Here is a 15,640-nt window from a genome sequence, read left to right as displayed (position 1 = left end):
CTATCTGTTAAGCAATTTGTACTATTTGAAGTCACCTAGTGGTTTCCACTTTGATTCTTGCACTTGAGTCTCTTTGAAATGCAAAGCTGTCTTTCAATGCAAATCGTAGGCCTACTGGCCCAATAAAAAGGGTTTAGACAGGGAGGTGCCTATCCAAGTGAGCTGCCAAGGAAAGTGAAGGGAACAAGAGTCAACCAGGAAGAAGTAGAGCAGAGTTGAGAAGAAAACTCATGATACAGCTGGGAGGCACATTATGTGCACTGGACTAATCTTGGAAAATGTACGTCGGTTATCTTTTGGATAAGGACAACAATATGTACCCCAACCCTGTAAGACATCCTGGTCTGAATCTCAACCCCCAAAATTATGTTCCTGCGCCTCCTCCGTATTCTGATTTTGCCAGCTATCACCATGTCCCTGGGATTAACAGCGATCCACATCATGGGCAACCAGGAGGCACTTGGAGTTCCCCCTATGCGCCTAGCAGAGATGACTGGCATTCTTATGGACCCGGACCACCAGCGTCTTCTGCCAACCCAGGACAAATTGGATTCAGCCCATCTGATTTTAACACTGTTCAACCACCAGGCTCTGGACTTTTGCCACCGTCTATGAACAGCACTGCGCCTCCTTTGTCACCTAATACACAAAGGCGCAATCCTTACGAATGGATGAGGCGGAGCGGAGTGCCGCAAAGTAACCCCAGTAATGGTGAGTTCAATGTATTTGTAATTAACTGGGTAGAAGGGGGACTGTCAAGTTATATATACCAGTAGCCGATAGACTTCAATTTTTTAGCATCTTTTTCTATTTTAATTTTTTTTGTACTTTATTTTATTGGAATTGTGAGTAGCAAACGTACATACCTGGGTATTGCTTGTAGCTTTGTGAACATGTCATTGAATTTAACCATTATTTTGAATGATCCACGTTTGCTTTGTTGGCTGCTCCTGTTTTTGGCTAGAAATTCTGGTGCCAAGCTTTTTAGACAAAATTTATTAAACACTTCAAAAAGATTGAGCCTGTGAGTCATGCTCAAATTAGTGGTTGCGACTAATTGAAGTTTGATTTATACAAAAGATTTTATTGGGATACACTTTTTTTTTTTTTTGTGGTCCAGATGTTAGCACATCACACATTTTGATTATAATAAATTAGATGCATCTTCTGACTGAAGATTATCTATAGATGGTCTAAAGCGACATCATTCAAAAATTTACGTATTAATTTGACATCATCAATCTCACAATTTCCATGAAAACATGGGGTGAACATCCCTGCAGATGTTGTCCTTGGTGGGATTTGAATCCAGGACCCCAGCGCTGCAAGGAAACAGCGCTAATTACTGGGCCACCATCTTGGGTTCATTGCTTGAAATACAGTATATATACAGAGATATTAGAGATATATATGTGTGTGTGTGTGTGTGTGTGTATGTGTGTATATATATCTATATGTGTATAATATAATATATATATATATATATATTATATTATACATTTCTCCAGAGAGACATATGAAAAATAGCTCTACATTAGAGTAGATAAAGGGTCAGGATAAATAACAAGGGGCCCAACATAATGTAGATGTTGTGTAACTATATAATATAAACAATGGAATCGATCCAGCAAGAAATTCCGAAGTCCAGGTGGCAGTAAAAAATTCTTATTATACTTTATTGAGCATCACTAAAAATAATTGAGAGCTCTTGACATGTAATATATGCAAGACGCATGCATAAACGGACGCGGCGTTTCGACGGTGCAATCCACCTTTCTCTCGGTCCAAGCCAACACTGACTGACGCTAATATATATTATACAACATCTACATTATGTCGGGCTCCTTGTTACTTGTTCTGACCCTTTATTTACTCTAATGCAGAGCTATTTTTCATATTCTCTCTTCATAATGTTGTGACTGTTGCTGTATGAAATTTATATCAAAGCACAAACTTCTAAGCCTGTTTTTAATTCAGCATATTAAACATGATTTCTTAGTGGGGTTTTTTCTGTGATTTATAGCCAGGCCTTTTATAGGATGATAACTAGGGATGATCGAATACCTCAAATATTCGGCTTCGCGAATATCCGATGAATAGGTCGCCGCTATGCGAATATTCGATACGTATTGTAAGTCTATGGGAAGCCCGACTAGTTCTGAATAGTTGTTATTTGGATTTCCCATAGACTTACATTGCACATCGAATATTCACGAATAGTCGAATAGCGGCGACCTATTCAGCAAATATTCGCAAAGCCGAATATTTGAGGTATTCGATCATCCCTAATGATAACATTTAAAGACACCAATATAAAAACGTAATACAAAAGTAAATACCAAAAAATCCAATATGCTTGAAAAATGCAATACATTTTTATGAGAGAATATCCCAGCAGTTAGTTGCTCCTGACATTTATTATGGCGGGCAATTTTTATTTTTAGAATTTATAAGTATAGAAATTTTTAGTTAGACTAAACATCCCCCATACACTTTAGATGGCTGCTGGCTGACCGCTATTTCTCCCGATTTGCCCATTCACAGGGACACTCGAGGTTGTCTGAGAGAGCTGCTACCTGACTTTTCTAGTTGTGGCTTATCTCTGAGCTGAATCATTGAAATTGAAGAGGCTGTATCCTTCTCTTGACTGAAAGTTAGGAGGCCACAATACACCTCAGATGGTCGTTCAATCCAGCCGAAATGGGTGGGATCGGATGATTTTTATCTAATGTGTATTAAGGCCTTATGGCTGGAGGTGCTTATAAACATTAGATAACAGCCAGCCGAAAAATATTTCTCCCCGATGCCCCCCCATGTACATACATGCTCTGCTTGGCCATAAATGTATTGTGGAGTACGCCTCTGATAGACTCCACTAGCGATGGCTTATCTCCTCCAGGAAAAAAAGGATTTGTAAAAATAATTTAACTAGGCTGATCCTTGTAATAGATCATAGAATGGTAGAGTTGGAAGGGACCTCAAGTGCTATTGGGTCCAACTCCATACAAGGATGCAGTGCAGGTTTTCCTAAATCATCCCAGCTATATGTTCTCTCCCCAAACATCATCTGTCGAGGGACATTGAGGAGACCTCCCCCTCCATACACTTTAGATGGTTATCTAGTTACAGCCAAAATCGGCAGTTCGGCCTATCAATTACCCCTATATGTATGACTTCGTGATACAGTATGTTATGGGTAGGTCATATTGCTATAAGATTGGACCAAACCAGTGGACTAATTTGAGGCCATTGTTTAGGGGTTCGTTGTCCACATTTATTTTATGTGTTATACTATATCTTGAAGGGGTTTTATTTTTGGACAAAAACCCAAACATAAGAAAGGCTCTTTGATCAATATAGGCCCTTATGGGCAGCTCGGTGGCTCAGTTGTAGCTGCTGTTTCATCTTGTGGTCCTGGGTTCAACTCCCACAAAGGACAATTTCTCCAAGGACTTTGTATGTTCTCTACATGTTTGCGTGAGTTTCCACCGACACACAAAGACATCCTGAGGGTAAATTTACACAATGCCTTTAAAACCCTGCCAAAATGTTAGCACCATATAAGCAAGCGTAATAAATAAGTCAATGTCCCTTATACTCTCCAAAGCACAGGTATTTTTTTGGACCTGTGGTTCTAACAAACAGAGGGGAGGCTTGAGTGGATGACTTCCCATAAAACCCTTAGGCCATGTGCCCACGGGCGCTCGTACCTGCGGATATATTCGCAGGTACGGCCGCATGTTTCCCGCAGCTGCCCGCCGGCATCCACAGCTATTTTTAGCTGCGAGTTTCCAGCGGAATAGCTGTGGGAAACATGCGGACTTTCACGCGATTTACCTGCGGACGTCCCGGCCTCTATCTCCATAGTGGAGGGCCAGGATCTCCGCAAGTAAATCCACATGAATAATTGACATGCAGTTAGGTGCGGCTGAGGGATCTCCGCAGGAGATGCCGCACTTTCCGCAGCGTGAACACAGACACTCCCCATGTCCCATAGGGTAACATGGGGAGTGCCTGTACATGCTAGAACCTGCGGATTTATCTGGAAAATCCAGAAAAATCCGCAGGTTTTCCACGGTTTTCCACTCCGCAGCAAAAATCTCCCGTGGGCACATGGCCTTAACATGTCCTCCTCATAGGACATATAGTATGTAAAGGATTGTGTAAGCCCCGGACATTGGGTATGGTGAAGTGCACCCTTGTTGCACACCATAGAAGGAAAATTATACAGCTGCTATCTCATCTAATATACTGTATACAGATGTAGGTGAATTTTACACATAGTCCTTTACCTCTATTGGCGAGCAGAGACAAGTGGCTTCCTAATTGGTCTGGGGCCACTTAATCCTTAACGCGTATATTATGTACAGTCCAATATGGATGTGAATTGGGATATAATGAGGTAATTAAAATATTGGCCTACCACTTTTTGATAAAGTTAGATTGTAATCTGTAGTAAATGTATAAAGAGTTTGGCTTCCATCTCCGTGTTACACCTTTGCACCCCACAATACCAGAAGAATTTTTCTTTGGAAGATCTCTGGGATCATTGGTTACTGATATTTTATTGCAGTTGGCTGAACAAACTATATTTCCCAACTGACTCATAAACACACGATTATACTGGGTATTGATGATAAGCGGTGAATAGACGCCACTTATCTCCCTGATGATCATAGGATCGGACTCCGTAAAACCTAACATGCACCCACTCGTTTGTTGGGTTGTGTCCATACCCTGGATCTCATTAAAATCATGATGCATAAAGTGTATGGCCGGCTTTTGTTCTGTTGTTCATTGGTATTTTGACTTTTTTATTGACTGTTTGCTTTAATTGCATAGTAAAAAAAATCATAAGTCACCTTAGGCCAGAAATGTGTTTTTGTTCCATCATTACATAGTCTTTTCTTACAAGTCAATATGATGCACAGTAGTACTATCCTTACAGTAAAGCATTGGTTTGTAATATTACTGTCAAGTTTTGCTGTAGTATAGTAATTGTATTTATTACTGATACTAAATACTCCAATATGAGTATAATAATGATAGAGAGCCAGAGATAAACAGATCACTGTTTGGAGGTAGCTATCTAATTTATGGCGTCCGGGCCTTAGAAATACATATTAATACATTGTGTTTTTTGGGGTTTTTTTTTTTGTGTGTGTATATGTGTGTGTGTGTGTATATATATATATATATATATATATATATATATATATATATATATATATATATATATATATATATATATATATATATATATATATATATATATATATATATATATATATATATATAATATGTGTGTGTGTATAAAAGCCATAAAATAAAAAAAACTTTTTTTTTTTATTGTGATTTAGTTTTGTCATTGCTTATGATATATAATATATATGCAAAAATACATTAGAAGAATATAAATTATAGTATAATGTGTATATATAAAATTTTTTCTATATATAATTTATATTACAATGTATTTTTGCACATATAAAAAAGGTTGTTTTTTTTTTTTTGTTTTTGTTTTTTTTTTTTAATTTTATGGCTTTTATAATAACTGTTTAAAAGAACCGAAGTCCTCAGTGGTTGATACCTTTTTAATGGCTAACTGAAAAGATGGTAATAATAGCAAGCTTTCGAGACTACTCGGGTCTCTTCATCAGGCATTGTGTGTGTAATAAATATATATAATATTTATATATAATGTGCACACAGACATTTGTATTATTTAATATTATGGCACCACTTATTCCATGGCACTTTACATGTGAAAAAAAGGGGAATACATAGACAAGTACAATAATCATGAACATTTCAAGGACCAGACTGGTACAGGAGGAGAGAGGTCCCTGCCTGCAAGGCTCACAGTCTACAGGGTAGTGATTGAGGATACAGTAGGTGAGGGTGGAGAATGTCATATATGTATATATATAAATTTTATTTGTGGGGAAAAAAATGAAAAACGCAGGAAAGACTTGACATGTCCATTTTTTTTTTTTTTTTAATTTTTTTTTAAGCTCAAAAACGCAGCTTAAAAAAAAATGAAAACTGATAGACTTTGCTGAGGAAGCAAAGTCATGCAGTTTTGAGGCCAAAAACACACCCGAAAACGCGCAAAAACGCACTGTGTGCACATAGCCTTTTAGAGGAAATTGCGCCAGATAGACCTTGAGTGTATTGTATCTCTTATCATTATGGAAATTCTGATTTGAGGAGTACAATAGAGGCCCATTCACATTAGGCTAAAGTTGGGTAGATGCAGCGATATCGGCAGGACCGTCTGACTATCTAATTTGTATGGGATCTTCATGACTCACCAATGATTTTCGTCTGCCGATGATTTTGTTATCCGATAGATAAGTCGCTGTTGGAGGAGTCTTGACAGTGGCTCATCCATAGAGAACTCCGGAGATTTTAGAAAGATTAAGCCTTCCTGTGTATGGTGGAGTCGGGGGGGGGGGAGATGGAGCTTAGCTGACATTTTATAATAGTTCATAGTTTCATAGTGTTTCAGGTTGAAGGTAGACTTAAGTCCATCGAGTTCAACCCATCAAGTTCAATACATAAATAAAAGGAACTAGTAAAGAAAAGCTACTGATGATGATAAATAGGTCGATCAACAAGGTATCAAATCTAATTAGTTTTACAATGTCCATAACTTTTCAGGATAATAGTCAATAGCATCAATGCACAGATTAGTAAGTGGCAAATGAAAAAAGGTCATTTTACTAGTTTGGAAAACAAACAAACATAAAAAACTAAAAACTTAAGTATTACAGTAAAGCATATTATTATTATTATTATTAATTATTATTATGGTAAAAACAGGGTCATTAAGTTATTACAGATTGACACTAAATTATGAGTAGTATATTACTAATAATTTGCACTAATTATTACAATAGATCTTAAATTACATTGAAATATTTTTTAAGTTATAAATGTTATAATATCTATTACGGTAATTTTTTAAATAATGTAGTCACTTATTAGCCTAAATTGTAGTAAATAGTTGATAATATTGAAATAGAAATACTCCTTAAGTTTTCATGTTCTGCATACAGTTATTTGCCCTGCAACCAGGTGATTTTATATGGCTATACTTTTTAAAGGCACTTGTAAGATATATACTTTACACCATTTATTTGTCAATGGTCATTAAAGGCCAATCGTAAATCATGCTTGTAACGTTTAAAGAGCAGCGCTGACACTTTACAGCTTCTTACAGTATTGTAAGAAACAATGGGTGCTGATATTACAGAAAAGGTCAATACGTAAATGTGATTTTCATAGCGCAATGGCAATAATGTACGATGAATAGGACAGATGGATGCATAATAGATGGATATGCAGTATAGAAAGACAGTAACAGTTCTGAAATTCACAAAGGACACTATAATGTATACTATGTCGGCTGATTATATATATATATATATATATATATATCTAAAAAAATTTTAATTTAAATTTTTAATTAAAAATTTTAATCGAAATACTCGGATTCGCGATACTCCTAACGGAGTATCCTGCTGTCTAATACTTGTGTATGCATTCCAAATAGTGTGTGCAATGCAAGTCAATGGGGAATACTCACAATGTAATGAGTAACCCGAATGCCGCACTATTTGCTACTCGCACGAATAGTACAGCACCTCCTGTATTCCTTTGCTGGCGTATAAAGGAATGACCTATTCTCCTCTGCTTATAGAAGGGAATGTCTCAGTAAGGGTACACCTACACGAGCGTATAAATCGGACGAGTGCAATGTGAGAAAATCTCGCATTGCACTCGGCCCCATGTAAGTCAACGCTGCAACTCAGATCTGCGTATTTTTCCTCAGCCCTAAATGGACTGAGGAAAAAATCACAGCATGCTGCGATTTTCTACGAGAGCCGTATCACTCGCACCCATTCAAATCAATGGGTGCGAGAGAAACATCAGACTGCACTCGGATGTTATCCCAGTGCATTGCGATAATCGCACAGGCTGACAATGGAAGAGATGGGGCATTAACCCCTCCCTCTCCTCTGCAGCGCCCGCACTCAGCTTCGCAACTGTTACCCGATCGCAAGATCCGGTCACAGTCGCTTGACATTCGGCTTATGCTCGCCGCAGAGCCTGAGCCTGAGGGACATTAGCATATCGCATCCATTGCTCTCGTATTGGATGCCGTACGCTAATGTGTCTGCAGCATCATAGGGCTCATTCAGACGTCTGGTTTGCTCACGTATGAGAAAAAGCAGTGATTTTTCAGAACAAACCTTGCTCAGCGTGTGGTTTGAGTGTCATCAGTTTTTTTTCTTGTACATAGAGAAAAATTAACAGGTTTCTCCACCTTCTCCATTCTGATGTCATCCAAGTGCAGTGCAATTTTTTTTCCACTAGCCCACAGACTTGCGTTGGATTAAAATCAGACATGTCTGTGATTTTTTTTCCGCAGACCAACTCAGTCACAGAAAAATCACAGATATGTGAATGGGCCCATAGACTTTAACAGGTACGAGTGCCATTCGTGAAAATCATGGACACCACTCATACGGGGAAACCGGACATCTGAATGAGCCCTAAGGCTAGGTTCGCACACTGCGTCTTTTTGACGCTGCGTTTTTGTGCGTTTTTGGCCGCTAAAAACGCACAAAAACGCACCTGCGTCGAAAAAAACGCATCATAAAACGCATGCGTTTTTGCCGCGATTTGGTGCGTTTTTGGCTGCGTTTTGCTGCGTTTTTCAAATGCATTGCATGGGCGGAAAACGCAGAAAAACGCAGGAAAGAACTGACATGTCCATTTTTTTTTTAACTCAAAAACGCAGGTAAAAAAAACAGATGTGTGCGGACAGCAAAAATGAGAACTCATAGACTTTGCTGGGGAAGCAAAGTCCTGCAGTTTTGAGGCCAAAAACGTACCCGAAAAACGCACTGTGCGCACATAGCCTTACAGTACCATACAAAGGTACAATTTAGGGTGCCCATAGCTCAGTAGTATAGGGCTGCATGGACTCCCGTCAGCCACCATATATCTGTGAACCCTCTCCACCAAATCAGACGTAATAAAAATATGATATAGCTCCTGACTAATACAATTAATTAATACTGATTCTGAAAGTTCTGGATTGTGTCAATCAATATAAGCAGAATTCAGACCTGAGTGATTGGGATTTTTCATCTGAAGGTTTGAAAGTCCTTGTTCACTTTTATTATTTAAATTCTGTCATGTCTACTATTTATAATTTTAATGTTTTTTTACTCCAAATAATTTAAGCATTTTTGAAACAATCATAATTGTTTCCCTAATTTATAAAAGTCATTGAATTCATATAGTAATATTGGCCTCTGTGCTCGAAATTGTTTTGATACCATCAAAAACTAAGTGTCGATAGGTCCTTCCTTATCTTAACTCCTGGCTCAAGAAATCCCATGGTATGAAATAACCAGCTGTTAATAAACACCTCCCAACGTTTTGATCCTCACATTGTCTGACATACTAATGAAAAACATTACTTTTCGAAAGCAGGACCTTGCGTCACTTTTCTTGAGATTTTTTTTCGTGTTTAGAGGAAAGGCAAGGAAAGAACCATAGGCAACATCCTTCAAAAGAGGAATTCTTATGTTATTAAATTAATTGAAAACCAACATGTTCGGCCCTTCCTTACACATGGGTTGGATGAAAGTGTTCACTGGCTCTCCTGAAACGAGCCGGTTGACCGAACATTTAACCTTGTATATCATAGTATACCATATACTGTATAATATAACATTCATCTGACACACAGCTCCCGACACCCCAATGTATATAAGTACATTAGTCAGTATAACTGCTCAATTCTTTTCTCCGACATCATGTTTTGGGAGGGTTGGCAAGCTCCCTTACACATCCATTCGTCAACCAGTCCCACCAACATTAACAGGTTCAGCTAGCATCACACGCAATGACATATCTAATGATATATCTCACCGGGGTCACATCCGGCATCGTTAACGTCATCGTTGCGTGTGACACGTACGAGCGACCATTAACGGTGGAAAATACGCACCAAATAGTCCATCGTTGACACGTCATTCATTTTCAAAAAATCGTTGATTGTGGAGGTCGCAGGTTGTTCGTTGTTCCCGATGCAGCACACATCGCTACGTGTGACACCGCGGGGATGACGAACTACAGCTTACCTGTGCCTGCCGGCAATGAGAAAGGAAGTAGGTGGGCGGGATGTTACGGCCGCTCATCTCCTCCCCTCCGCTTCTATGGGGCGGCCTCTTAGTGATGCCACTGTGACGCCGCACAAACCGCCCCCTTAGAAAGGAGGCGGTTCGCCAGCCACAACGACGTCGCTAGGCAGGTCAGTCCGTGTGACAGGTCCTAACGTTATTGTGCGCCTCGGGCAGCGATTTGCCTGTGACGCACAAACGACGGGGCAGGGTACGCTCGCAAGCGATATCGCTAGCGATATCACTGCGTGTGACAGGGCCTTTAAAGGGACTGTTAACTAGTAGGAAAAACCCTTTCTGATTCAACATGTTTCCCCCAGGTAAAATAATAAAGCCTATGCTCCTCTCATGTACTGGTGCCGTTGGCTCATGTAATGTCACTGAAGCCTAGATTCCAATCAGTGCCGGCTTCTTTCTCCTCACCTTTGGACCAAATGAGTTAATCAACAAGGGGTGAGCACGTTGAAGATCCCCATACACATTAGACTAATATGGGCTGAACCTGTTGACAAAAATGGGTTTGACCGATGGTCTAATGTGTATGGGGTGCCAGTCGTCTGATGGTAGGGAAAGATGTTGATCATGCATGTCTGTTTTCGGACTTTCAGTCACATGGTTCTCCTTGAGATGACGTGTCAGCCAACAACTTTCTCATGGAGCACTCGAACAAGAGAGCACTCCTGGTTATGGGAGTGTCAACTGAAATGAATGTCTGCTGGACGGTCAGATGACCAACAATTGACTTATAGCCATCTAATGTGTATGGCCCACCTAATCTTTCTTAATTTTTGCCCTTTAAGGCTCACATTTTTTTTTTTATGCCCTCTATATTTTCTGACTTGACCCTAAAGGCCCTTTTAAACAAAGGGATGGTCACCTGTAGGAGCAATCTTTGCTCAGTTTAAGCCTGACCTAAAATCAAACAAGAAAATGCTTGTTTGTCTTTGATATCTTTTATGTGAGCAGAAACCAACTAGTTGTTCGAGAGCATTCTCCTTGTTGTAAATACGGGATGTGCTGGTGACAAAACGTCAGTGGGAACAGATGATCATATGAAGGACTGCTCAATGTCACATGAAAATGAAAGTTAATGAGTATTGATCGTCTTCCAATATCATTAGTACTCAGTTAAAGCAGTCTGTCCATGTAGAGGAACCCTACACGACTAATACCAGAATTCAGTCTGTGGTTATGGTGGATTGCTGCATGGTAGCTCAGGGGTTAGCACTGGGGTTCTTAGTTCAACTAACATCAAGAACAACTTCTGCAAGCAGTTTGTATGTTCTCCCTGTGTTTGCGTGGATTTCCTCCGGGGTCTCTGGTTTCCTCCCACACTCCAAACACCTACTAATAGGGAATTTAGATTGTGAGCCCCAATAGGGAAAGTGATGATCATGTCTGTAAAGCTATGTGGAATTAATAGGGACTTAAAAGGGACTAAAATAAAAAAAAATGGCTGGGTTGTAACTTTTGTGAGCGTCACTACAATACATAAACTTCTAGGATATTTTATAATTTTTGCAGGAAATATAATTCTTGTAGCAAGGTACCGTATTTTTCAGATTGTAAGATTCACTTTTTAAACCTGCGGTAAATTTGGGGCGCATCTTGCAATGCGGTTATGGCTTACCGAGGCGGCAGTGGTGGAGCGGGAGTCATAGGAGGCAGGGTCAGCGATTCTGAGGGTGTTACTGCAGTGTCGTGGCGAGCGCCTGATCGGACTGCGGACTCTATTGAATTGCCCGCAATTGACACAATGAACTTCAAGAAAATGGCTGCAGAGGCCTTTCTGTGCACTTACCGCCTCAACCACGGGCGATCCAGTGGAGCCTGCCATCAGGTCAGGTGTTCGCTGCCGCAGCGACACCCCAACACCCTATCCTGAGACCCTCCTGAGTTGCTCCACTCCAGTGAAAACCCAGCCCACCGCGTCACTCTGAGGCTTCACTATTGCTTACCCTCCATCCACTGACCCTCCTGAGATGCAACTCCCCCTCCTCTGAGCCCACAAAATCGCTAACCTTGCTTGCCTATGACCTTCCTGAGCCTCTACACCACCACCGCTCCCCCTGGTAAGCATTAGGATTAAGACACACTAGGATTATAAAACGGACCCTCATTTTAACAATAAAAATTATTTTTTCCTATTTTCCTCCTCTAAATTTGGGGGTCATCTTATAAACCGAAAAATATGGTACATTTCAGCCATTCTCCCTTCTTTACAAATCGCAGATGGTGTTTATAGTTGTTAGATTTTATTTAATCCGAGACTAATAGGACCAATTGTTTTGCTCATTTAGGCTTGATGTTTCCACTAATAGTAGTAATTTTAGGTTAGTTACATCTGAAAATCTTACCTAGGGTCTGTTCATATTACGTCAATACATGATAGCCTACATACAATTAAAGTTAGGCTACATTTACACTGGAACATTATCACGAGCGAGCTTTCCTAGGAACGCTCCTTATTTCACGATAATCTTGCAGTGTAAACAGTTTGGTGATCACTTAATGACATGTAAAATGTTCGTAAGTCGGACAAAAATATTTTAAATCATCATTGTCGCCAGTATATCGTCCTATCTGAATGGCACTCGTGCTGCCATGAACAGTTGTAGAGTTTATACACTGAATGATCTATTACGGATCGCTCAGTGCACATCATTTAGAGTGGTCTGCCTATTTAAACAGGCTATTAAAGGGAACCTGTCACCAGATTTGGGGCCTATAAGCTGCGGCCACCACCAGTGGGCTCTTGTATACAGCATTCTAACATGATGTATATAAGAGCTCAGGCTGCTGTGTAGAACATAAAATTCTCTTTTATAATCCTCACCTAGGAGGTCGCTCCGGTGCAGACTGGTCAAATGGGTGGCACCTTTCTCCAGGACCAGCGCCTCCTCTTTTGGTTATCTTAGTCCTCCTTCTACTGAAGCCGGTGTGCATGCCGCATCCTACGTCATACACACTCGCCGCCACTGAGGTCCTGCGCAGGCACACTTTGTTCTGCCTTGCTCAGGACAGATCAAAGTATTGTAGTGCGCCTTTGCAGAACCTCAATACTGGCCTGTGTGCATGGCATAGGATGCATCATGCACGCCGACTTCAGAAGAAGGAGGACCAAGATGGCTGAAAGAGAAGGTGCCGGTCCCGGAGAACGGCGCCACCCATTTGACCAGTCTGCATCAGAGCGACCTCTTAGGTGAGTATTATAAAGTGTTTTTGGTTTTTTTTTTTTATGTTATACCCCCGGCCTGGGCTCTTATATACAGTATGTTAGAATGCTGTATATAAGAGCCCACTGGTGGTGGCCGCAGCTTATAGGCGCCAAATCTGGTGACAGGTTCCTTTTTAAGTATTTACCAAATGGCATTCGTGAAGTACCGCCTGTCGGTCCGTATAAACAGACCCTTAGTTTTAATGAAGGGAAACTTGTGTGTTTATTAGTGCCTGCTTTCACTATTATCACTATGCATCGCTAATCCACCTGCACAAATCGTAACGTCACTGGACTTTTGTATTGTACGTATATAACGTATTTGCTTTTTTTTTTTTTTTTCATTTGTTTTCTTTTGCAATGATAATATTCCATATTCCTAGCTTCCAGGACCAAAAAAATTGTGTGATTACATATAATTTCTATTGTCTCATAGAAAATCTTGTATTGATCCCAGGCAAAGGTGAGGAGCACGGACAAGGTAGGACTGATTTTCAATTTTTTTTTTTTTTCCTTAGAAAGTGGAAGCAAGTCCCCATGAAAAACCAAATAAGCATGTTTTGCAAATTGCAGTTCAAAGGCTGCCTGGGTAGCAATTGAAAGGAGGCAATGGTTTAACCTTGTTGTTACAATAGACCTATTGTCTTTGCGGGTCGTTAACATTAGCTTTGTAGTGTCAAAAGAGGTTAGAAACAGCTTTTACTTTTTCTTTTAACAGTTTCGCTTTTGGCAACTAATAAAAAGAAACCCAAAAAATATATAAAAACAAAATTTAAAAATTCCCTTCACGTGATCACTGATCACTTCTAAACTTTGGACATTTAACACCTTTTCATCCAGAGAGTCAGTGTGATATTTCAATAGATATGGTCAGCACATACACATGTGATAAGATCGCCGATACTGTGGACAACTTCTAGACACTCAGATGTCTACCGGCTTCTATAATTTCATTAAGGTTGGGTTTTATCACTGGACAAAACAAATGGGTACAAATTAAAGATGTCTGATCCTTGGTTACCTCCCATACCAAAGCACCGTCCCAGTAGATCCCAAGAAATTAGAAAAATATATAATCTGTGTAGTCAACAGCGTGACTGGAAACTATTTTACACATTGAAGGGTCTTTGAACCTCAATTTACAGTATAGGGTTACAATTGAACTGCAAATTAAAGGGAACCTGTCACCAGATTTGCCCCTATATGCTGTGGCCACCACCAGTGAGCACTTATATACAGCATTCCAGAATACTGTACATAAGAGCCCAACCTGCTCTGCGGAACGTAAAAGACATTTATAATACTCACCTAGGGGGCGGCCTGATCTGATGGGCGTCACTGCTCTCCGGTCCAGCGCCTCCTCTCTGCAGCTCACGCCATCCTCCTTTTGAGGCCTGAGTGCATGAGGCATCCTACATCATCCACGCAGGCCAGCATCGAGGTCCTGCGCAGGCGCACTTTGATCAGCCCTGCTGAGGGCAGATCAAAGTATTGTAGGGCACATGCGTGGGCGGTCTTTGACCTTTTCCTTGCGCCTGTGTATTACAGTAGTTTGATCTGCCCCCAGCAGGGCAGATAAAAGTGCGCTTGCGCAGGACCGCAATGTGTGGATGATGTAGGACGCGTCAACGGTACGAGGTTCAGAAGGAGGAGCGCGATCGCAGCAGAGAGGCAGTGTCGGACCGAGAGCAGTGACACACATCAGATTGGACCGCCCTCTAGGTGAGTATTATAAAGCTGGCTTTTTTTTACATTATACAGAGCGGCCTGGGCTCTTGTATACAGCATTCTGGAATGCTTTAAATAAGAGATCACTGGTGGTGGATGCAGCTCATAAGAGAAAAACTGGGTGACAGGTTCCCTTTTATAATAATGTACTTTATAAAAGGTAAGGTTTTCATGGGACCATGGAGACCATCAAGACCACTGCCGATTAGCTACTTGTTTGCCGATCGGTGTTTGTTTACTGGCTGGTTTACATACGCTAACCACACTTCAGATGCCTACAAAGCCATGATCTCTTGGGTGTTGTGCTCTTGGGTGTTGTGCTTGTTTGTTGGGTGGTCACTAGCTTGTTCATACGGTACCATTATCATGAAAAAGGTGTTCCTTGGATTCGCCGGTTCATGATAATCGTACAGTGCAAATGCACCTTTAAAAATTGGCCATAAACACACAATTGTTCTTACTCAAGCAGACACTATTCATTAGAACCCTAAGG

The 15,640-nt window shown here is 40.4% G+C and overlaps 1 protein-coding gene across 2 annotated transcripts in view; it reads left to right on the top strand.

The window, feature by feature from the left end:
* Nucleotides 1-226: 226 nt before the first annotated feature.
* The window catches only part of CDX1 (caudal type homeobox 1), a 61,221-nt gene continuing 45,807 nt past the window's right edge, over nucleotides 227-15,640 (top strand). The window contains exons 1-2 of one of the 2 annotated variants that reach the window (XM_075342232.1): nucleotides 227-711; nucleotides 13,856-13,900. In XM_075342232.1, the coding sequence (XP_075198347.1) occupies nucleotides 279-711; nucleotides 13,856-13,900 (478 nt within the window). In that variant the 5' untranslated portion in view covers nucleotides 227-278. The remainder of the gene's footprint in view (nucleotides 712-13,855; nucleotides 13,901-15,640) is intronic. The other variant, XM_075342233.1, reaches the window with a different exon arrangement.

The sequence above is a fragment of the Anomaloglossus baeobatrachus genome, chromosome 4 (genome assembly GCF_048569485.1).
Source record: "Anomaloglossus baeobatrachus isolate aAnoBae1 chromosome 4, aAnoBae1.hap1, whole genome shotgun sequence".
In the NCBI taxonomy this organism is placed as follows: domain Eukaryota; kingdom Metazoa; phylum Chordata; class Amphibia; order Anura; family Aromobatidae; genus Anomaloglossus; species Anomaloglossus baeobatrachus.
This window is presented reverse-complemented; position numbering and strand designations above follow the sequence as displayed.